The sequence below is a fragment of the Hemitrygon akajei genome, chromosome 8 (assembly GCF_048418815.1).
Source record: "Hemitrygon akajei chromosome 8, sHemAka1.3, whole genome shotgun sequence".
NCBI lineage: Eukaryota > Metazoa > Chordata > Chondrichthyes > Myliobatiformes > Dasyatidae > Hemitrygon > Hemitrygon akajei.
In genome coordinates this window covers 129,796,566-129,822,389 of record NC_133131.1, presented here as the reverse complement: position 1 = coordinate 129,822,389, position 25,824 = coordinate 129,796,566, and the positions used below count along the sequence as shown (strand labels likewise).

Genomic DNA, 25,824 nt, shown 5'->3' with positions numbered 1-25,824 from the left:
TATAGGACTAGCCAAAGACAGCCTTTGCAGTGGTTGGCACATTTGTAAACACCCTCTCAGAGCAGAGCAACTGAATTGGACAAAGGTTAGAATCCTTCTTCTTGTACAAAGACAGGTGTATGCAAAGGAAGTGTAGTATGTCGCAAAGCAGGAACCTCTTCCAATCCAAAGTAACCTGAGTGAACTCTGTAGCTTTCTTGACTTTTGGGGGAGGATGGTCCACAGTGAATTGGAAGACATATTAAGAGAGCACAGCTAACTTAAGAGGTACCTCACCCAATCATCGTTCTGTTTGAGCACTGTGTCATCGGTCTGTTCATCAGACATTACCTCGAGCAAGCATGGAATCAAGGAAAACACTTTTGAAGTGAGAATGATTAAAGAGAATGTGAAATGTCAGGAGGATGTTATGAGAATGCAGGGTGAGTTGGACAGGTTGGGTGAGTGGGCAAATGTATGGCAGATGCAGTTTAATGTGGATAAATGTGAGGTTATCCACATTGGTGGCAAGAACAGGAAGGCAGATTACTACCTAAATGGAGTCAAGTTAGGAAAAGGGGAAGCACAATGAGATCTAGGTGTTCTTGTACATCAGTCAATGAAAGCAAGCATGCAGGTACAGCAGGCAGTGAAGAAAGCTAATGGCATGCTGGCTTTTATAACAAGAGGAATTGAGTATAGGAGTAAAGAGGTCCTTCTGCAGCTGTACAGGGCCCTGGTGAGACCCCACCTGGAGTATTGTGTGCAGTTTTGGTCTCCAAATTTGAGGAAGGACATTTTTGCTATTGAGGGAGTGCAGCGTAGGTTCACAAGGTTAATTCCCAGAATGGCGGGACTGTCATATGTTGAAAGATTGGAGTGACTGGGCTTGAATACACTGGAATTTAGAAGGATGAGAGGGAATCTGATTGAAACATATAAGATTATTAAGGGATTGGACACACTGGAGGCAGGAAGCATGTTCCCGCTGATGGGTGAGTCCAGAACTAGAGGCCACAGTTTAAGAATAAGGGGTAGGCCATTTAGAACAGAGATGCGGAAAAACTTTTTCACCCGGAGAGTGGTGGATATGTGGAATGCTCTGCCCCAGAAGGCAGTGGAAGCCAAGTCTCTGGATGCATTCAAGAGAGAGTTAGATAGAGCTCTTATAGATAGTGGGGTCAAGGGATATGGGGAGAGGGCAGGAACGGGGTACTGATTGTGTATGATCAGCCATGATCACAGTGAATGGCGGTGCTGGCTAGAAGGGCCGAATGGCCTACTCCTGCATCTACTGTCTATTGTCTATTATTGTCTAAGACTTTGCAGTAAACTGCTTCAAGACTAGTCTCCAAGACTGATCACTTGACTTTTAGTTTCAGTAGGTAAATTCAACATCATGGATGTCAGGCAGGGAATGTTCTATCTCGAGGAGGAGCTGTTCACGTTGTACGCAGTGTATTTTATACAAACATCACTTCCTGTTTATAAGCTGTTTTTACATCATTTCCTGTGTGGGTTAATTCTGATTTGAACTTGTAGCACACACGATAGAAAGACATCCATCTCCATCCACACTTTATTTGCCCTTGAAACAGCAATATCTTTCCATAAAGTTTTCTCATTCAAAACCCCGAAGAAAGCTTGCAGCTCAGGTGGTTTTTGAGAAAGAGTTTAACTCCCTGACTGGCTTTGTACACAAAGCAGTGTGAGGGCAGTAGAGATATCACAGAACTAGTTCTGTTGAGGCCACTCTTTGTACTGTCCTCTCACCTCCGCCCAGTCATATTTGGAATTTTTTCATTAAACCAGCTTTTTTTCCTCCTGGAAGTGCCTTGTAAAAAGAAGTTTTAGGTAGTTTGTCCTAATATTCTTTGGTGTGTGTTGATGGGACAAGGCAGAATAACAGTTTGCTTTGGACCAAGTGGGCCAAAGAACCTGATTAGGTGCTGTAGTGCTCTATGACTCTGTGACTCTATATGCCTCTGGGGTAATTTGATTGAGTTCCTGTGGGACTATTTACTACATTAAAGGTACTATATAAAACAGCCATTTCTGAAAATCCATTGGATTGTAAACAAGGAATTGTTGCCTACATCTTTTTCTGAATAGCCTTCTTATAAAAGGGAGCTACCATCTAAAGAAGTAGAAGTACAATTTATTTAAATCTTACGTCCATCCCTCAATGGGAAGGAGTAAAAATCTTTGCGTTATGACTCCATTGCAATGTGCAGACATGTGAATTTAAAAGTCTAATAATGGCTTGTAGAAAGAAGCTGTCCCATAGCCTGTTGGTCCTGGCTTTAATGCTGCGGTATTGTTTGCCAGACAGAAGCAGCTGAAACGGCTTATGTTTGGGGTGACTGGTGTCCCTGATGATCTTCCAGACCTTCTTTCTGCACCTGCTGATACAAATGTCCTCAATGGAGGGAAGTTCACATCCACAGATGCACTGGGCTGTCCGTACCACTCTCTGCAGTGCCCAGCAATCAAGGTGGTGATACAGCCAGTCAGTGTGCTCTAAATGGTGCCCCTGTAGATTGTCTTGAGGATTCGGGGGCCCATGCAAAACTTCTTCAGTCACCTGAGATGGAAGGAGGCTGTTGTGGCTTTTTTTGCCACAAAGCCAGTGTGTACAGCCCAGGTGAGATCATTGGTGATGTTTTCACCAAGGAACTTGGAACTACTCACCCTCTCAATGGGTTTGCAAACCCATTGATGTTGATCGGGTTGAGCCTGTCTGCATTCCTCCTGTAATCCACAGTCAGCCCTTTTGTTTCTTGGACATTGAGAGAGAGGTCATTATCTTGGCACCATTGTATCTCCTCTGTAGGCTGTGTCATTACTGCTAGAAATAAGGCCAATTAAAGTTGTGTCATCTGTGAATTTGATCCTGAGGGAAATTGGGTTTTGTTACAGTCGCACCAACCAAGAATAGTATAGAAATATAGCAATGTAAAACCATAAATAATTAAATAATAGTAAGTAAATTATGCCAAGTGGAAATAAGTCCAGGACCAGCCTATTGGCTCAGGGTGTCTGACACTCCGAGGGAGGAGTTGTAAAGTCTTACAGAAAAAAAGCTACAATTTTATTAGCTGAATAAAATGGATGAAAGAGCTCTCATGAACTGATACCCACCTCTGCTGACACATTTGCACTGTGATCACCATATAGAATATTGGATATTGAAATACATTTGGTTGTTGATGCTGGTATCCTTTAATAAAAAAAAAATCAATCAGTTAGGAATGATAATGTTCAATATTATTATACCCTAAATCAGGGGTTCTCAACCTTTTTCATGCCATGGACCCTTACCATTAACAAAAAGGTCCATGGACCCCAGGTTGGGAACCCCTGCCCTAAATCTTGGTATGCTTTAAGTGAATATATTATATACAATGTATAATCCAGAAAATATATTGCTAATCAATGGAGTTTCATTTGTACATCTCTATTTTAAAATACTTACTTAATAAAAAAATTGCTGGGTTTTCCAAAAAATAAATTGTTTATTGTATATGAAATGAGAAATACATTGTTTATTAGCCTATATCATTATTGTCTGCCTTAAGAAATTGTCACAAGTAGGTAAATGCATTCCAAGGTAAAGAAAACATCCACTTCTTTTCTAGATGCATAAGCTTCACACTTATGAAAAGAAATGAAATATATTTTCAACCAGATAATTTGACATGTTCCATCACTGTATCATTAAATCATTTGGGAATCATCATTACAGAAGTAATATTGATTTTGTAGACTATCAATCAACTAATATGTTTGCTAATTAAGCACTTAGAATCTAAAATGCTTTTGAACTTGTAGGAATCCTGAAAAACCTTAAAGATGTACATCTGGATCCCTGTGTGTGTAAATGTGTATGCTTTTGAGTGTTGTAATGAGATGATTATCAGCTCACCTACTGCCAGACAACGTTCTAAATTGATAATGATGGAATGAGAGGTAAACTAATTGAGCATACTTGAGAGACAAAAGACTGCAGGGTTGGAACCTGGAGCAATAAATAATATGCCAGAGGAAATCAATGGTATGAACTTTGAAATTTCCCATTGAAGTAAACCCTCATCTCCAGTGTGTTTCCTCCAGCCCCAGCCATCTCCTTCTTTCCCATCATCTTTGAGTCTTCCCATTTTTACCTGCTACTCCATAGCTCTCTTTATCTCCCATCATCCATCTTTGTTCTCCCCTCTTTCTCAGTTTAATTGACCTACTATCCACAAACTTTAATCACAATCTCTCCCTTTCCACATTTGGCTCTAGTTCCATCTGCCATTTACCTTTCCCTTAATAGTTCACATTATCAATGCCCTTCTAATTTGAGCACTGATAGTCTATGTGTTAATGTTTATCACCCTTCCAGCTATCTCCACTTTCTCCATGCAACCTCGCTCCATCTGCTTCCACCTGGTTCTGATTTCCAACTCTACCCCTCCCTCTCCCCTACCTGGCTTGGTCTGTCAATTGTCCTTCATCCGTCCTTGGTCCACTGGTTCCTGTCTCACTATTCCCTCTCTCTTGTTTATATCGGCTATCTCGTCTCTTCACCCTCACCCTTGATGTAGGGTTTATGTCGACCAAGTCAATAAAGTAAAGATCTCTTCCATTTTTTTGTAAGAACTCTGTAGGCACCCAAATCCATCAGATTGTGTTGGGCTAAAGCACAAAAATATTCACATTTCGTTACTACATAACTACAAGAATGGCAGCATCATCAGTGATGTCAACATGCAACGGATATGAGAATCAGAAAAAAATTATTATTTAAAGGGAAATCCTATCATGTGCATATTGAGAGTAAAATGTAAAGTGAACATTGTTCCCATGGTATAAATAAACTGTTTAATCTAAGTTCTGTAAAAGTGCTGATCAGTTCTATTCTGGAGAATAATTACAGGAGAAGAAAAATCATGAATTAACTAACTTGCAAAAGAAAATAAATAAAAAATGTGTTCTGAGATAAAAGAATGTAAATTTTATGATGAATAATGAAAAGACATGGAAAATTTTGTGAAGAAATGTATCCAGTTTTACATGTTGAAAATTAGAATGCCTATTGTCGGAAATGACCCATCAGCTTGGGTTTAATTTCATCTTGCACATGGTGAGTCCACCCTTGGGTATGGATGTTTTGTTTGTTTGGAAAGCGAACAGTTGATAGGAATATTAGAAGAAACACAGCTGTGTTTCCTTTGAAATGTTTGAGTCACTCTCAAGTCAAAAATGCCAACAAAAAATTTCCCCAATGTGAACAGTTCAAACAGTCCAAAACAACCCTACAAACTGCAAGAAGCCTCAGTAAGGAATAAAGTAGTTAATCAGAAATACCAGTCTATTTACATTTTATATGACTTCATCTGATCAACTGAATCAAATGATCCTGCACAGTTCCACAAATATTGATAGCTACTGTGGCTTTGGCAGGATTTCTAGTTCAGCAACTTTTATTCTTTATTATTAATGAGCTGTCCCCTTTTATTCTCTGAATGCCTGTCAGAGAACTCATAAAACCTAAGTTATGATGTGCTATAATGGACTGGATCATGACCTGAATGGATCTGGTATGGATGTGAGATCCAATTGGTATTCTACTTGTGCAACTTGTATTTAAATTTGGGTTGTTTTGTCATGAAAATTAATTACAGAAAGATTCGCAACATGTTGTGCAACTTGTAAATCAGCCACGCGCTGCTATATGCTGAGTACTATTTATCCCATCAATACTCCTATTTATATTTTCAAGAGCTGGTTTCTGTCTTTCTTAGAGAATCCATCATGCCATTTAATGGATCATAAATGAGAAGAGCTCTTCCCCTCCCTCCCTCTCACCAGATGCATTTCACAAAGCAGTGACAATGCTCTGGTGATTACCTAAAGCTTCAGAAGTCACAAATTCATTGAATATGTAATAAGGTAATTATACTTCAGAAGTGGTATTGTTGATTAAAGGGCCATTTATAGACTGAGATCATCAAATATCAATGGCAGAATATTAAACAGATTTTTGGCTGCTGAGTAGGTGTTTGTTGAAGGAAAGTGAGATAGGCCTAACAGCAGATTTGTTTACATCTTGGCTAAGTGGGCTCATGATGGGATGTTTAGCCTAGAAATTCTTCTGTGGTTCAATTCTTTATCCTGAAATGCCAATGCTGTTACTTTTCCCACAGATGGTATCTGACCTTCTGAGTGCTGCTTAAATCATCATGTGGGTGGGCCGTATTTGTGCAAAGAACTTAGCTGAGATGATTTGAAGGAGTGGGCAATGGTTTGTCAGCAGAGGGCCAGGGAATGTGGGAAAGTAAGGATAGATAGACCTTGATTTGATGGGGTAGAGCAAAATAAGAATTCAAAGTGAGAGTCCATGGTGGAGCCGGAGTATTGAATCTGTTTGAATGGAGATGGGAATAAGATGGTGACAGTGGAGCTTGATTCATGATTGGATGGAAGAACATTGATGATGAGAATACATATTGGCAGAAGGACAGAGGTCATGGACTATTAAACATTCATATTAACACTTTGTACTGGAATTAAATAAATAATTCTTAATATTGCTGTATGTTACTGTAAGATATACAGTTGGCTCCCATTTTTTGAACGTTCGCTTTACGACAGCTCGCTGTTATGAAAGACCTACATTAATATCTGTTTTTGCTAACCAAAGAGGATTTTTGCTTTTTCAAAAAGATGCCTGCTTTATACGTGTGTTTACCCCAATAAAGACTACCATGACCATGAAGCCTTGTGCAGGCAGTTGTGTGCACATATGTGTACGTGCGTAGGTGTGTATGGGCACATGCGTGTACGTGCCGATTTATTTTCTCCAAATTGATTTTGACTCGCTGTCTTTCCAATTCTGATAAGTGAAACTACACTGTACATACAATATTTCTACTTTATATAGGCTGTATATTTATCATGTCATTCCTGCTTTTACTATATGTTTGTGTTATTTTAGGTTTTAAGTTTGATTTGGTATAATTTGGTAGGTTATTTTTTGGGTCTGGAAATGATCAAAAATTTTTCCCATATAAATTAATGGTAATTGCTTTGTCTCTTTATGACATTTCGGCTTACTAACGGTTTCATAGGAACGCTCTACCTTCGGATAGCGGGGGAAACCTGTATTGATCAAAGGAAATTTATAATACTCAGTTGACCATAAACTCTGTACTGGTCAAAGTAGAGCACATGATCCCTGGAGGCAGTCAAAAAGAGATTCACTAGGCTAACTGTTGAGACAAGTTGATTGTCCTATTACAAGCAGTTAAAGAGATTAGGTCTATATTCTACAGAATTTAGAACAAAGGTTGATCATATTGAACCATATAAGATACAAAGGGGGCAAGACAAGGTGGATGTTGAGGTGTTACTGGTGATAGTCTCAAATGAGGGGTCATAGTTGTAAGATAAGGCGGTGATCATTTAAAATTAAAGTGTGTGGTAGCTTCTTCTCCTGTGTGGACGGTAAATATTTGGAATTCTAAGTTAGATTAATTAGGGGATTTGAAAAGGAGGAGATAAAATTTTAAATGTTCATTGAATTGAAGATTGTGGGAAACCTGTGGCCAAGTTTTGTTCCTATTGTCCTGTATTATTTTGTAAGTAGTTCATGTTGTTTACTCTGTCTGGGTCCTTCTTAATTTTATATACCTCTGTTAAGTCTCTCTCAGCTCTGTTCCAAAGAAAGCAAGCCCAGTCAAACCAATTCCCCTCATAGCTAACATTTTCCATGTCTGACAACATTCTTGAGAGACCCTCCATGTGATTCTCTCCACTGCAATACTTCTTTCCTGTAAAATGGTGAGCTGAACTGTGGCCCGTTTAGGGTTGTGCATTATTTTAGGACAACCTCGATCCTTGTATATTCGAATGGGAGAGCACCGAGAGGAGTTGATGAATGGAGAAATATGGAGGTCCAAGACTATGGTTCTCTGAAACTGCCGAACATATAGTAAAGAATGGTGAAGAATTTGGTATGCTTGCCTTCATAGTCTGGGTCATAGAATATAAGAGGTGGGATGTTATGTTGCAACTTTACACAACAGCACCTCTTCCACCTCAGACGGTTGAAGAAGTTTTCGATGGGCTCCCAAATTCTAAGAACTTTCTACAGGGCCACAATTGAGAGCATCCTGACTGGCGGCATCACTGCCTGGTATGGGAATTGTACTTCCCTCAATCGCAGGACTCTGCAGAGAGTGGTGTGGACAGCCCAGTGTATCTGTAGATGTGAACCTCCCACTATTCAGGACATTTACAAAGACAGGTGTGTAAAAAGGGCCAGAAGGATCATTGGAGGCCCATGTCACCCCAACCACTAACTATTCCAGCTGTTACCATCAGGGAAACAGTACCGCAGCATAAAAGCCAGGACCAACAGGTCTGGAATAGCTTCTTCCACCAGGTCATCAGACTGATTCATTCATGCTAATGCAACTGTATTTCTATGTTATACTGACTATCCTGTTGCACATAATTTTTATTATAAATTATGATAATTGCACATTGCACATTTAGACGGAGATGTAACATAAAGATTTTTACTCCTCATGTATTTGAAGGCTGTAAGTAATAAAGTCAATTCAATTCAATTCCTTTGTAGTTGTCATTTGGCAACTAGAAGACTGTTCCCTTTCATTGTATGCAATATGCACAGATGGTGCTGATAACCCACAAGAATTCATTCCCTGTTTTTACTGACCTCCATATACATGTGCAATGATGATAAACCAATTTATCTATTGACCCTGAATGGTTCGGTGAATACCCCTAAAGATGCCTGAGATGCGGAAGATAATTTTGCAATCTCACGCGGAAAGGCATTAGGGACTGATCTTGATGACTTGTTAACAACCTGGGAAGACAATGGTGCAATAGTCTATGGACACCGAGAGAGAATGCACAATCAGATAGCCAGTTGCTCACATATTTTCTCTCAAACATTCTGAGAAGCTGCCCTAAATTCCTACGTGGCACTTCTTTGATTGCAACCAGCTTTTGTGGAAGCTTGTTGTCATTTTCCTGATACTCATTAATCTTCTCTATAACACCCAGTGCAATATGTTGACAAAGGCATTTTGAACATCCAGTGTGTATCACATCTGATGCATTCTCCCATCCATTGTACTGTAAAGAAATATCTAATTTAAGTTTGCCAAGCATGATCTTCAATTCCAAAATCATTGTTGACTGCTTCTAATTATTTTCTTTCCATTCAGATAACTAACAATTTTGTCTTTAATTAAAGAATCCAATCTCTGTCACAGATGTTAAACTAAATTCCTTATAGTTATCCAGATTATCTTTCTTTTTATATTCATTTTCCACTCCTTCATCACACATCTACTTTACCAACCCCCTTGACCCTTGGATGTACTTTATCACACTAATGTGCAGACTGTGTGTCTATTCACTTAAATAATTCTTTACTTCCTATTTATTTACATTAATTTTAAACAATTGAGTAATTTCACTCAGTTTGCAATTGACCTCAACCATAGTAATCCTTTTACAATGACAGAAGTAATTTCCACTTATCTTCCAATAACTTCTGATCTTTTCCTCTTGGGCTTCCAGCCTTACAATTGGTAACTTTGTTTTTAATTTATGTATTTGTAGAAGCTGATGTGGTAACACATCAAATATAAAGAGATCTTAATCTTTTTAAAATTTTCTTGCTCACAAGCATTGCTGCTTCTTGGTACTCCTAAGAAATTATCCCTAATATATTTTTGTTTTCCACTCCTGGCCCATCTGCAGATTTTTGTTAGTCATACCTGTAGATATTACTTTTTCCCTGATGCAAATTAATAATGAAAAATAATTAATTAATAAAAAATTAAAATGGAGTACAGTATAAGGAAACAGCAAAGAAGTTATGCAACGTTTTGCATCTGATTTTAAATGAAGGATGCTAAAACAGTATTGAAAATAATAGGCAGCCAAGGAGTAACAAAGCGTGAAGAACTAAAAACAATTAATATCATAAAAATAGTACTAGCTACTTCAATAGGATTGAAAGCTGATAAAAGCTCTGAACGTGTAGGATGCATGCTTATGTGAGAGATAGTTAATACATCGGTTACAGTGAGATTTCAGACCTCCCTGGCTTTTGAAAAGTCTCAGTAGAAAGATGGCAGCAAATACAACACAGCTTCTTTAAAATAAAAGAGAAATCGTGTTTAACGTAATAAAGATTTTGGGGATGTAATCAGTGGAGCCAGTAAATATAATGCATTTGGATTTCCAATAAGTTTTTGGATCAGTTGTCACATAAACATGTGTTCTAAAATATAAGGGTTCTTGCCAATTATCATATCACTTACCTGCCACTAGACACTAGACACTGGAATAATACAGCGCAGCACAGGCCTTTCAGCCCTCAATGTTGTGCCAACCCTTATATTCCTTAAAAAAAAGTACTAAACCCACACTACCCCATAACCCTCTATTTTTCTTTCATCCATGTGCCTGTCCAAGAGGTTCTTAAATACCCCTAATGTTTTAGCCTCCACCACCATCCCTGGCAAGTCATTCCAGGCACCCACAACCCTCTGTGTAAAAAACTTACCCCTGATGTCTCCCCTAAACTTCCCTCTCTTAACTTTGTACACATGCTGTCTGGTGTTTGCTATTCATGCCCTGGGAAACAAGTACTGGCTATCCACCCTATCTATGCCTCTCATAATCTTGTAGACCTCTATCAAGTCCCCTCTCATCCTTCTATGCTCCAAAGACAGAAGACCCAGCTCTGCTAACCTTACCTCATAAGACTTGTTTTCCAATCCAGGCAACATCCTGGTAAATCTCCTCTGCACCCTCTCCATAGCTTCCACATCCTTCCTAAAATGAGGTGACAAGAACTGAACACAGTACCCTAAGTGTGGTTTCACCAGAGATTTGTAGAGTTGCAACATGACCTCTCTTCTCTTGAAATCACTCCCCCTGTTAATGAAGCCTAGCATCCCATAGGCCTTCTTAACTATCCTATCAACCTGTGCAGCGACCTTGAGGGATGTATGGATTTGAACCCCAAGGTCCCTTTGTTCATCCACACTCTTAAGTAACCGACCATTAGTCCTGTACTCAGCCCTCTGGTTTGTCCTTCCAAAATGCATCACCTCACACTTATCCAGATTGAACTCCATCTGCCACTTTTCTGTCCAACTCTGCATCCTGTCTATATCCTCTTATAACCTTCGACAACCTACAGCTCCATTCACAACTCCTCTAATCTTCGTGTCATCCGCAAACTTAATCACCCATCCTTCCACCTCTTTATCCAGGTCATTTATAAAACTCACAAAGAGCAGGGGTCCCAGGACAGATCCTTGAGGCATTCCACTAGTCACTGACCTCCAGGCAGAATACTTTCCTTCCACTACTACCCTCTGCTTTCTTCCTCTGCCAATTTTTTATCTAAACAGCCAAGGTTCCACTGATCCCATGCCTCATGACTTTCTGGATGAGTCTCAATTCCTTTTGTTACCTCTTCAAAAAACTCAATTAGGCTCGTGAGGCACGACCTTCCCTTCACAAAGCCATGTTGACTATCCTTGACTAGACTGCACTTCTCCAAATGCTCGTAGATCCTATCCTTAAGAATCCTTTCCAATAGTTTGCAGACCACCAATGTAAGACTCACCTGGTCTATAGTTCCCAGGATTCTCGCTATTCCCTTTTTTAAACAGGAAAACTACATTTGCCATTCTTCAATCCTCCGGCACCTCTCCTGCAGCCAAAGAGGATTCAAAGATCATAGCTACTGCTCCAGTGATCTCTTCTCTCACTTCCCACAGCAACCTGGGGTATATCACATCCGGCCCTGGGGACTTAACAATCTTGATCCAACACTTCTTCCTTAATCTCCACATTGTCCAACACACAGATCTGTTCTATTTCAACCTCACCCTGATCAAGTTCCTTTTCACTTGTGAATACTGAAGTAAAGTATTCATTTAGGACCTAAGCCACAATTTAATGGTTTATGGGATTAGTGTAATTTACTCATGGGGAAAGGGTTAACAGTCAGAAATCAGAGTTGGGATAAAAGATTCAGATGACAGGTTTGAGTGTAATCTGAACAAAAGACAGGCGGAAGTCGTAAGAAAGACATAAAAATTTCTACAGTGGGATTGTGCAGGTTAAGTAAATGAGCAAAAGGATGCGTTCAGAGAGATGGGGATGTCCTTGTACAATATCCTGTAGTAATCAAGGCGGCAATAGAACAGTTGACGTTTCCTGTGGGCCATGTACTCTACAAACTCTAATAAATTCATTATCGAAGGGGTATAATTGCAAAAATAAGTGAATCTTGCTGCATCTATACAGAGCTTTGAAGTACCATCATGGGTGAAAGTAACAATTTTCTTGCTGATATAGTCATATTGATAACATTGCTGATTTAACTCATTTATCCTGATTTTGCAGGTCATTCCCACAGGTGTACCACATTCGTCTGGACAGACCTCATTTAATCTCTTTAGCACGTTCAACAGTTTTACCACCATGTTCAAAAGCAGGTCAATGAGGTTCAGTAAATGATTTCTGGGATAGTGACGTGCTGGGGGATGGAGATGTCTCATGAGGAAGATTGAACATAATGAGAGGTGATCTCACTGATACACAGAATATTCTGATAGAAGGCAACCAGGAGCTTTAGACTGAGAATCAAAAAAGGACCACTTGAGACAGAAATGAACTGGATTCTTTTTTCAAGTGTCAGGGATCTTTAGAATTCTTAAGTCCAGGGAGTTATGGACACTGAGCCAATAAAATTAGGGAATTCAATAGATTATTGGACTGTGGTGAACTCGAAGCTTTGTGGATCAGGCAGGAAAGGAGAGCTGAGGCTAAAATCATATCAGCTATGGTCTTGTTGAATGGCTGAGCAGGCTCAGGGGACTGTATGTTCCTGTCAGTTATGCTTCATGACTGGTGTAGTTACTTCCTATTCATTCTATTTGCTAAACAGAACATTGATGTTTGTAATTAGTGGTTTATAATTAAAACTGGTCCTTAATTTTTTTTTGATTATCTGTACAGTTATTCTGTGTTTTTAGGAACTGGTTAAATGTTTAATCCTCTGCTCCATTTATCTTAGAATAATGTTTTTGATAAGCTTTGGTTTGTGTACTTATTTCTCGTTATTTATAATAACCTCTTTTTTTATTACTGCTTTTCCTTTTTCCACCCACTACCATCCATATCCAAGTCACTCTTCACAGCAACATTTGCCAACATTTGTCTGTTCTAGAAAATAGAAATCACACTGAATGTCTCAGTCAATATTGAAGTCTATAATAGCATGGGCTGGCTGGTGGTGTAGTGGCATCAGCACTGTACTTCAAAGCAGATGGTCCTGAGTTCAAACCCAGCTGGGTCCCAGCCCAGGTAGCAGCAGTGTCTGTGTGGAAGAAAGGCCTGGCAATCTACTTCCATATCTTGCCATGAAAATCCTATGGTCAGACTTGACTGAACAACAACAAATAACTTTTTCGTACTAGTTAGCTGCTTGACTGGACTAATAGCTTTGAATGCTTTGAAAGCTAGACAGAGTAGATGTGGAAAGGATATTTCCCAAGGTGGGGGAGTCTAGGACAAGAGGGCACAGCCTTAGGATAGAGGAGCGTCCATTTAAAATGAAGAAATTTCTTGGTGAATTTGTGGAATTTATTACCAGAGGCATCCTTGGAGGTCAGATCATTGTGTGTATTTACAATAGAGCTTGATAGGTTCTTGATTGGACATGGCATCAAAGGTTATGGAGAGAAGGCTGGGGAGTGGAACTGAGGAGGGGAAAAAAGGATCAGCCATGATTGAATGGTGGAGCAGAATCGGTAGGCCAAATCTCCTAATTCTGCTTCTATGACAGACAAACAGACAAACATACTTTATTGATCTCGAGGGAAATTGGGGTTCGTTACAGTCACACCAACCAAGCATAGTGTAGAAATACAGCAATATAAAACCATAATTAATTAAATAATAATAAGCAAATAATGCCATGTGGAAATAAGTCCAGGACCAGCCTATTGGCTCAGGGTGTCTGACACTCCGAGGGAGGAGTTGTAAAGTTTGATGGCCACAGGTAGGAATGACTTCCTATGACACTCAGTGTTGCATCTCGGTGGAATGAGTCTCTGGCTGAATGTACTCCTGTGCCTAACCAGTACATTATGGAGTGGATGGGAGACATTGTCCAAGATGGCATGCAACTTGGACAACATCCTCTTTTCAGACACCACCGTCAGAGAGTCCAGTTCCACCCCCACAACATCACTGGCCTTACGAATGAGTTTGTCTTATCATCATAAGGTCTTCAAGCGTTCTGTTATAAGAACATGAGTCTAAGGGTAGGAGCAGGCTAACCACCCCTTATGCCTGCCCTCCATTCAATATGAACAGTCTCATCCTCCTGTGCTAGTTTCCCCACATAGCCCTCAATCTCCTGATTTAAAAAACAATCCATCTCTGTTTAAATACCTGCAATGATTTATGCTCCAATGCTCTCTGTGGGGGAGAGTTCTCATCTTTCTAAACTTCAAACAATATAGATCTATTTTATTTTGCTACTCAAGATAACCCTCTAGTCTCAGGAATTAGCCAAGGGAGTATTGTTTGGACTGCAGCCAATCCTAGTATATCCTTTCAACCTCACCAGTATCCCATACAATGTAATAATACTTGCTCATTTCTGAACTCCAATCCCCTTACAATGACTTGGCCTTCCTAACACTTACTGTAACTGTTTGTAATTCATGCAAAAGAATACCTAGACATCTGTTTGCTCACCTGCAGTCTTTCTTCATTCAGATTCCTTTTACTGAACTGCATGATTTCACACCTGCCCACATCAAAATCCATACGACCACTTTTTGCTAACTGACTAGGAAGGATGCCAAGTTTTTCTTTGGTGTTATTGTGACAGCATAGCTCTGTCATGCTAATGTGAGACTTTTCACTGAACTTCATCTTCTGGAATGCTTTATTCATGATTTTTACAGAATCACCAGACTAAATGATACTTGGTGGAATAAAATAGAAGAGTTTGGTTCACAAATGCATGGTTCTTATGAAAATATTTTAAGCTTGTATATTTCATTAGTTCACATCTAAGATGACCAACATGCTCAAGAATGTAAAAAAAATCAATAAAATGTATTCAGTATTACATACTTGCTTGCTTTTCTTTTAGCGATTATGATTGAAACAATTAGTAGAGTGAGCACAAACAAACCCAAGCCAGTGCCCAGTCCTGCCCACAGTGAGTCTGGATAGGAAAAGGAAAACAACATTAGTAATAGTGTGAGGCTGTACAGTGCAGTTAGTTAAGATTGGTATCATTTCTTTACCATTATTTGCTGCTAGATCAGGACTGAGAGTTCCTGCTGTGTTGACCAAAATATGGCATCGATTTCCTTTCCACTGACTTGTACACCTGTGAAGCAGGCAGAGGGTGTGGTGACGGGGTTGGGTGTGGTTGGTGGTGGGGGGAAAGGGAAAGAAATGATTAAGGATCTCACAATAAAATGCATTCTACTTTTGTAAATAGCCTTGTCACAGAAGATGTATTTTCTAATCACCTTTGAGCCATTAGGTCACATTCTATGCCTTTAATGCTGTCCAGCTAAAATACAGAAGAGACATTAACCCCTGCACCCTCCTTTACATATGAGTTTGATGCACCTTTTGGGAAAATATAATGCTCAGACAAAGTTGTAATGAAAGAGTCTGATATAATGAGAGTTTGTGAAAGGTTGAATAGTAGGTCTGCAAAAAGCTCAGAACATCAAAGGAAACAGAGCTTTGCAGGGCAGTAACTCATCGATCACTTTACATTCCAGAGCCACTCAACTAGTAAACTCAAAGGGCGGCAACAAGCTTCAAGAATTAGTGGTAGATACATGGATGTTAAAGTCAATAGTCAACAGAATGAAATGACAGAGAGTAATTGACGTCTCGCAGACAGCATGTTGTTTTCACTAATTATAACAATCAGTGTGTTGCTATAGTTCAGTCTCTTCACTGGGGGTTGATGAGGATAGCTGGCCGATGGGCTAACATCACAAGTGCCTAGCCCCAGTGAAATCTAACCAGCTTAAAGCTAGAGTGCATCTCTTACCAGGAATGTGGTTGTGATTAAAGAAGTTGACAGTTGGACCAGGACAACTGAAGAAGGAAGGGACATAAGAAAAAGCAGGTTTAAAGATTTTCAGATATTGCACAGAGAATATTGTGGATGCAAGGCACCACTCCTGTTTTTCACTGTAATTTTGGAAGCACTCCAGAAAAGATATCAGAAGGCAGTAGCTACATGAAAAAAACATGAATTCCAAGAGGATCGTATCCTGAAGGCTGGATGTCATGTTTTGAGAAGCTTAGTGGCTGCATATGAATGGCTATGATCATTGGTAATCTTCAATCACCCGGTGTGTACTCCTACCAACTGAAATTTATAGTTAATGTTTAAGAGTTCAAATAAAACCTAATATACTTGGCAGTGCTGTAAACCACACATTACCAGCTATTACAGCTCAACATCTGAAAACACCTCATGAGATGATGTTGGGAAGTCAAAACAGGGCAGTACTTATCCAGTGAATGGTCTGAGAAGTGTTGTGGAATAGAATGACCTCGGGGTACAGGTACATAGTTCACTGAAAGCATGAAAAGGTATTTGACTTGCTGATCCTTGAGTCAGGGCATTCAGTATAGGAGCTTGTACATGATATCACAGTTGTACAGGGAATGTGTGAGACCCCCAGGAGTGCAGTATTCAGTTTTGGTCATCCTGGTATAGGAAAGGTATCGATAAATTGGAGATAGTACAGAGAAGATTTTTGAGCATGCTGCCATGACCCGAGGGCCTGAGTTATAGAAATAGTTTAAGTTGGCTAGTATTTTATATCTTGTAATTTAGGAAATTGAGGAATAACTTTACGGAGGTGTATGAACTAATGAGGATCATGGATATGGTCTTTTTATCCCCAGAGAAGGTGAACTTAAAACTAGAGAGCGTAAATTTAAGGTGAGAGGTGAAAGGTTTAACAGGTGCCAGAGGGCAACTTCTTCATTTAGAGAGAGGTGCATATAAGGAATGAACTGCCAGAGTAAGTGGTTGAGGCAGGTACCATAACAATATTCAAAGACAATTGGATAAATACATGGATAAGAGATTTATAAAGTGATATGGGCCAAATTCAGGCACATGGGACTACTGTGGTAGGCACCATGGTCAGTATGGTTGAGATGAGCCAGCTGTCTTGTTTCCACACTCTCTGACCATATTACTCTGAACAATGGTGTCCTTCCTTCTCTGTTCTAGGGCACCAGCATGCTCAACCAAAAAAGGGCAGTGGAGATGGGGGAAAGGGCGGCATGGTCCAGATTGCAAATTTGACTTGCTGATCCTTGAGTCAGGGCATTCAGTATAGGAGCTTGTACATGATATCACAGTTGTATAGGAAATGTGTGAGACCCACATTACAAACATAGTAAATGATACAATATTAGCATGCTTCAGGAGCGCATGCCAAGGCTAGTGGCAGGACTGAAGCAATCCGATATCTCGACGGCCTCATTCCTAAACCACTTCCTTAAGTTCTTCACTCTCTCCAAGCCTGACTGTTGGATTCTGATGTTTTCATTCAATGTTCTTTCAGAAGTCATGAAAGAGGTATAAAACCTGATGCTTCATGATCATTTTATTAAACGTTGTTAGAACAAAGGAGAATTGAAATGGACAGTGACAGACATCTGCTAAACAAAAGGACTTATAACCAAAAAGAACTAAGATGGCTATACTACATAGATATGAAAAAATCCATTCAAATGCATAGATAAGAGTCAACCTTTGAAATATCCCCATTCAAATAATGCAACACCAAGAGAAGCTTCCAGAATTTATATATATAGTAAGTAACTTTATAAAAATCAAGCAGTCAAATAAAATAATTGTCAAACTACACAGAAAATAACAATTCATCAGTCAGATCCAACAACTTTTTCCCTTCTCCTTTTTGCACCTCTATAATATTCTTCAGCCAATCCCCTTCCAGGTAGCACAAGAATGCGAGACGGAAGATGCAGACGCACTTCCTGCACAACATAGGATGGGGAGAGATTAGCTGCAAGCGACTTGCAGCAAGGGCAAGCTAGGTAAAGGAACATTAGGGTAATCCAGGTAAAACAGTTGCAAGGTCACAGGTATTCTCCAATGAAGGATGTAAATAAGAACTTTGATGGGGGCAATCTTGCAACGAAAATTGATCGATATACTTAGCAAAGTGCTTAAAACCTATCATAAAACCATGTAGAGTTACCAGAAGCACAGAACAGTCTTGCACCAGTTTAATGAAGGGTTTGGAGCCAACATTTCATGGCATTGAAGTTGTAAGCTACTTGTTTCAGCATTGCAGACACAGCCTCACTGCGGCACCTTAAACCTGATGCCACAGCTTTACCGGAGTGTGACTGACTGCTGTACTAGTGGAATTCCAGGTCAGCTTATTGCCAGGGAAACTAAAGCAACTGTCCTTCTTTCTGTGCACAGAGAAACTTCTGCGAAGGGGTTTCATGGTTTTACAGACATCCCAATCCCTGCAACTTACCGACTTATTGTCCCTCTTTTCCAAAGTATTTCCATCATTGTCTGCTTTTCAGTCTAGATTTTCAGCATCTGTATTTTTTTTATTTTGACTTTCATGGTAGTCCAGAAACCTACCCTCCAGTGAAACACTGCTGTAGCACTGTCCCTGGGCTATAGAAATGGCTCCATGGAGCTGCAATTTCTCCCCCCTTTCAGGAAATCATCAATCATCTTGCAGCCCAGCTGTTCTATATGCCTGGCTGACAGATTACCAGCCCCTGCTGCTATCCACACTGGGGTGATGAAGTCCACACAGTGGTCTTTTGGGGCTAGAAATGGCTGAGGCCATCTGGACTCTTCTCCAATGACACCCCGCTGCAGACACAAACACAAACGCTACCGATGAGCTGGAGAGAAGAACACCACCAAAGTTGATTACTTGGTCATAGAGTAAAATATGTTTCAATTTAATTTACAGACTTTGCTTGGAGGTAAAATTGTAAAGGCATCCATTTTCAGCTTGTGACCAAGAGAGTGCTTTTAGAGAGGGAAGGTAATTTAAATAAACAAGATTGGCTGTTGGGTTTACTGAAACTGCATCTCGTGGAGATCTTTGTGAGCCATAACATACAGTGCAACCCCGATACAAGGAGTGCACAGCCCTTAACACCAACTAAACTTGACATAGCCAAGGCAGGAAGTGACGGAGGATGAAGTGAGGGGACAACCCGAACTGTGCAGCCCCAGGTTTTGCTGCATCTCATAAGCTCTTGAGTTGCTTATTGATGAGGCACACCACCTCAATGAAACTGGAGGCAAAAGAGTGTCAAACTTTATCTCACAATTTATGGGACAGTACTCCTTTGATCAGCAATTCAGCCCATGTTGTGCTGTATACATATTGGATCAAATATATAATTTAGGACCAATTTTCATAACACCAAGGAGCAATTATTTTAAACTTCATTATATTTGTATTATTAGTAAGTAGCTGAATAAAGACTTAGCATCACATTGGCAGTGGAGTATGAGCCCAATTCCAATCAAGCCCAGATGGAAAATTCTTAAGAGAGAGGCAGAGCAAAGGGGTGATAGAGGGTGTGCCAAGTCCTGTGCAGGGAGAAAATGCATCAGAGTCAGAATCAGATTTTATTATCAAATGTCATGAAATTTGTTAACTTAGTGTCCTTCTGATATAAAATTATATGTCTATCATACTTCAGAGGCATCCCTTTGAAGGATCTATTGCTACACAATTCCTAGCATGGGTACAATTGGCAGAGCTTCCAGAGCACATGGTCTACCTACTGGCACTAAACATCTTCATGGGAGCTGGAGTGTGGTATTGAACACAAGGGCAGAGGGGTTGCACCAGTGCTTTTGAAAATTGGTGAGGGGGCTACTGGTGTGTATATTGGTCTTCTTAATTAATTAAGAATGGAAACACTCAGGATGCATTTCAAAAAAGATTTAATAACTACTTGAAATGGGCAAGTTCTGAAGGAAGGTTGGACAGGGTATGCTTCTATCTACTGAAACTGAAACTGAATAAGAGGTAACTTGATTCAATTATATATAAAATCCCAAGAAGTCTTGGTAGAGTGGATTTGGAGAGGATGCTTCCTCTTGTGGAAGAATCTGAAATGAGGAGACACTGGAATTAAGGGATTACCCACTTAAGACAGATACAGGTTCCGTTTCTTTCTCCAAGAGCTGCAAGTCTTTGGAATTTTGAAGTTGAGTCAATGAATATTTTTTTAAGGCAGAAGTAGATAGGATCTTGGTTAATAAGGGAAGAAAGGAATCACAGTCAGACCAGCCATGAACTTTTGAGCACTGGCACAGAATGAGGGACCAAGTGGCTGACTACTGCTCGTTATTTTCCATGTTCATATGTTTGTATGTTATGAGTAAAAATAAAGGCTAAACCAAAATATTCATATTATGGAACACTGACCACTTTAAGGCCCCACTTTTTAGGTATTGCAGCTAGCATGAACCAACAAGGTATTATAATTTAAAACATGGGAAATTCAACAAGGAGTTATGGTTTAAAAGTTAGTAAAACAATAATTTGTATTATTCACCTAGAATTCAGAAGATAAATGGACAAAAACAATACACTGGAGGAAATCCAACACAGCTTGTGTTATAAGCCAAGTTCTTTAAATTTTAAAGGGAAAATTGTCATCACTGAATGAATATTAATGCTGTATACTAATCTCTCCAGACTCTTTTATAAAAGTATTGTTGATATTGCAGGAAAATGCCAGGGAAATCAGGTCTGACGGAATTTAAAAACTTCAAGGGGCCATATATCCACATTCCCTTGGTGATAGGTTTGAAAATAAATTTGACAACAATAATTTAATGTGTCATAAGATAAATGGTTCCTACTTTTAGAACTCTGTGTTGTTGTTCAAAGAGAAAAAAATATTGAGTCTTAGTTTTTATATAATGGTGTTTCTACTTATCTGGCACTCTTTCATTCTTCCTCTCTCAATCTTCATCATCCAATTTCATTTTTTTCTCTTTTACACTGTCTATCATTCTCCCATGAAACTACTTTAAGCTTACCCGGCTGCAAATGCTGTGTCATGTCCCAGTCAATGATTAGATTGGACTTTTTCTTTGATATTCTTTATGGAGTCTCAGTCACAGAGTATTTAGCAGAGAAGCAGATTTTTGGTTCACCAAGTCCGTACCAACCACTGAACTCCCACCAAAAATCACCCTGGCACTAATCCCACTTTTGAAAAAACAATCTTTACATCTCCATTACCTCCCCCAAGATTCTAACACATACTTACACATTAGGGTCATTTACAAAGGCCAATTAGCCTACCAACTCACCTCTCTCTGGGATCTAGGGGAAGCTGGTGTCCCCAAAGGAAACCAACATAGCTACATGGAGAACGTGCCAACTTCACACAGACAGCAGTTTCAGGGTTGAACCCAAGTCATTACGAGCTTTGAGGTAACCGCTCTGCTTGCTGTGCTAGGGTTTAGGTTATCTTTGGTGAGGCTTGATTTCAAATTTAAGTTAGCAGCAGTCCCTGTGAAGCATTTATTCTAGAAATGGTAGCAACTTTATGAATTTGGTGAAAAAGCATGCAAAAAGGGAAAGCAAATTTCTATTTAACCAACACACAGAAAATGCTGGTGGAACGCAGCAGGCCAGGCAGCATCTATAGGAAGAAGCGCTGTCAACATTTTGGGCTGAAATGTCGACCTGAAACGTCGACAGTGCTTCTTCCTATAGATGCTGCCTGGCCTGCTGTGTTCCACCAGCATTTTGTGTGTGTTGCTTGAATTTCCAGCATCTGCAGATTTCCTCGTGTTAGCAAATTTCTATTGGTCATTCTGTCAGTCTATTCTGCTATTAAGCACCACATGAGATCAACTGGAAAACCTGCTTTTGAAGCCTACACCACATTAGCCCTGCTTTTAGATCTCAGTGCCATTCATTTCTTTGGAAATTTTCTAGCTGCACAGAAGAGGATCTTGTAAGTTTTTAAATTTATATTTATTTATCTATTTAGAAATACAGGACGCAATAGGTCCTTTCAGTTTGCCGAGCTGTGTCACCCAGCAACCCCCATTTTAACCTTAGCCTAATCGTGAAACAACTTACAATTACCAATCGGGAGGTCTTTGGACTGTGGGAGGAAACGGGAGCACCTGGACACAGCCCTTGCATTCCACAGAGAGGATGGACTACAGATAAAGCTGGGGTTGAACTCTGAACACCAACTCCCAAAGCTGTTATAGCATTGCTCCAACTGCTATGCCATTGTGACACTGTTACTAAGTACTCATTTCTCATTGTCTTCAAATCATATTTCCTCAAGTGCCCACCTAGCTCCCTTTTTAAAGCCCAGTGACTTTGTTTCATCCTCCTTACTTTTAAGGCAATAGATTCTGGATAGACAAAAGCTCCAATGCTGGAAATATGCAATGAAAACAATAAGTGGTCTGTTCATATGCTCAGTAAGTCAGGCACCTTCTGTGGAGAGGGGAACAGAGTTAATATTGGAGGTTGATGCTCATTCATTTGGACAAGGAAAAGTCAGAAATCCAACATTTTTAAAGTTGAGTGGGATCAGGGGTGAATACAAAAGGAATGCAAGAGCGATTGATTGACACAAATAGTGGTGGTGCTGGCTGAGACAGAGTAGTGAACACTTGTTATCACATCAGATCTGTCTTGAGGAGATAGACTGAAGGGGATAAATGAAAACAACAGCTGAAAAGCTGTTTTAAAACTATAAGAACTATGAGATAAAAAGAAACACAGTGCATGCTGGAAATTTAAAAGATGCAGCAGGTCAGGATTTAACAAGGCATTATGCCATTACTGTCAGCGTTAAGCAGGACATTTAATGATTCATTCTTTGTAATCCTCAAAGCTGCTACAATACAGTTCAACAATAGCATCTTCCTGACCATGTGCAAAATTGCTCGAATATATTCTATTCATTAAAAACAAGGCAAATCACATTTCACTAACTTCTGGCTTATCAGACTACTTCCAATTATCAGCAAAAAAAAAAGGATGGTCTCATTGATAGTACAATCAAGTGGCATTTATTTAACAAAACCTGTACCCACACATGTAATTGGGTTTCACCAGGTCACAGACCTCATCACTGTCTCAGTTTAAACATGAACCAAAGAGGTGAATTGCAGATGTGATGTGAGATTGACATCAAGGAGCCTTGGAAAATCTTGAACTCAATGGCATCAATAAAAAGTGATACTAGAAAAGAGAGCAGGTGCTTGCTGTGTATGTGAAGAGATGTTTGAGGAGGTTTCCATTAGTATCAATGTGGCTTGAAGTCAAGACATGATCAAGAATAGTGGGTCACTGCCAACCTAAATTATTGGGAGGAAATTGTTAAAGTGATTGACCTCAAATGCTAGCTCTATTTCTCTCTCCACCAATGCTGCCTGCGTAGTTGCAATATTTCCTCTTTTTATTTCATATGAGGGAATTGTTGAGAATAGTGAGAGAGGGGATGAAGAAATTGTTATGCAGTGTTGTTGGAAAGATGAACAATCTCCAGCTTGGCCAGTAAACCTTCTTCTACCTTATTGTCAGCTCTTGCCAGTGAACCCTGTGCTGATCCTCTCCTTTGAGTGTCTGAGTGTGTGCGTGCATGAGAGTAGGGCTGGTGGTAGGAAATGTTCTCTACTTGCTTGTCTTCCATGAGTATGTTAAGAAACTCAGGCCATCTATCCAATTTATGTATGCAATGAGAGTTGTGTATGCAGTGTTGGAATTAAATCTGGCTTCCGAGGATACATCAGAAGTTCTGCAGCTTAAAGTACAATTATTGAGTGGACTCCATTGAAAAATCACAAAGATCTCACTAAAGCAATGTGAGTCTTTCCACCAAATAACAACAAAAAAAAAAACATCTTAGCCAAAGCTAAAGGACGAGGAAAAAATTGAGCGGAGTTGTTGGCATAACTCAATGATACCTGCTTGCAAATTTGTCAAAGTGACCTCTTTCTGAAGTGACATCTGTAACATTATAGCAACACAAGAATACAAACCACAAACATTTGGATTTGTAATAAGAACAGATGGTTTCACAGAATTCTGCAATTTACTTGAGTCTGACAATTTGCATAAATGACACAGGGAGATGAAGGATGAATTTTTATATTTCTTATTAGGCATTTGCAGTATCTTGCAGTGACTACACAAACACTTACTTGCACAGTGCAATTCTGTTAACAATGATACATGTTCCCCCATTTCTACAATAAGCATTTGGACATTCTGTAACAAGAGAAAGAACTGTCAGTTCCATTAATAAACTTATCTCTAGAGCAGTGTTTCTCAACTGGGGTTCCACAAGAGGTTGCTAGGGTTCTGCGAGAGGTTGTGATTTAAAAAAATAAGCATCATCTTTTGAACTTCATCTGACGCACGATGTTAGCACTCGCAGTGGTGGGCAGTGACCGAGCAGCCTCATTAGAGGTCTCTCAGCCCTGTATGGTAGTGCGCAGTAGGAACGTTTACTTGGTTGAGTCCATTCTCAGTTTTTGACGTGAAATAGTGGAGGCCGTTAATAACTGGTGAGCACGGTATTGCACGGTACGGAGGACAGTAGGCTTATAAGGAGCATGAAGTGCATTTTCCTGGTGGTGTATGGACTTGCCCAAGTTGGGCTGTGATGTCAGCTTCTACCTCCCAAATTACCTCCCCACAACTTCTTCTTATGCACCGCCGAATGACTTATGGGAGCTAACAAACTACTGGTGTAATGGAAAATTGGAGAGAAATTTTCATACTAAAGAAATAAAGAAGTAATTTTAACAGGCTGAAACTTGGCTGCTGGCCCACCATTTTTCTGTTGTTGTAAACATTGCAAAAGGTGGATTGTGTAGGTTAGAAGTGAATTGTATTGCGAAGTTTTTGTATTTTCTTGCGGTTCTCTCATTTAGTTATTTATTATGCCATTCTTTCTTATATTTTATAGCATTGCGTCTTATTAGGCTATATTTTTATTCATATTGCTTTGGCTTGTGGTTTTTTAGTAACTTTGGTATTCAACATTGTGAATAAATTTTCATGTTGTAAATAGCATTAATTAAAATCAATTACAATCTTTACTTAAGTTAAATCTACCGAGCCTACCTTGAGAAAAATCATAGCCCTTTTTGGCTTAAGCCAGTTATTTAACAGAAATTTATTATGTTTTCCTTATGAGTTTTTAAAATTTATGAAAGGAAAAGGAAGAGATTAATTTCAAGAAATGTAAACTGAAGTTAACTACCTATTTTTTACAAGAAAGGTTGGCTAAAAATTAATTCTCTACTCAAAAGAGCACTGACAATTAGTTTTGGATTATTATATCTACAACTTACTGATTACGCTAACCTACATGGGTTCCCTGAGACCTGAAAATTATTTCATGGTTTCCTCCAGGGCAAAAAGGTTGAGAAACTGTTCTCTTTTTGAATGCAAACTCCATGTTCAAATACTGTAAAATATTCTTCATGTCCCTTTAGAAACCGTTGATGTTCCCATACCATTCCTTTTAAGGACCTAAGGCTGTCCCAAGGAGACCCAAGTCAGTGCAGTGTATGTATTTTTATTTGAACATACTAACTAAATTATCACAATATTATTCAAGCAGATTCAGATTTCTGGATAATTGGGACTTCTTCTAGTATGTACGTTTCGGGCAGATGTGCTAGAGCTGCTGAGAGTGGCT

General features: G+C 39.5%; 1 protein-coding gene across 1 annotated transcript in view; it reads right to left on the bottom strand.

Moving 5' to 3' along the window:
• Positions 1 to 25,824, bottom strand: part of malrd1 (MAM and LDL receptor class A domain containing 1) — a 359,618-nt gene that overhangs the window by 8,090 nt on the left and 325,704 nt on the right. Inside the window, exons 35-38 of the mRNA XM_073055307.1 lie at positions 24,317 to 24,383; positions 15,360 to 15,445; positions 15,184 to 15,277; positions 3,121 to 3,199 (exon numbers count right to left, since the gene is read on the bottom strand). Coding sequence (XP_072911408.1) covers positions 3,121 to 3,199; positions 15,184 to 15,277; positions 15,360 to 15,445; positions 24,317 to 24,383 — 326 coding nt within the window. The remainder of the gene's footprint in view (positions 1 to 3,120; positions 3,200 to 15,183; positions 15,278 to 15,359; positions 15,446 to 24,316; positions 24,384 to 25,824) is intronic.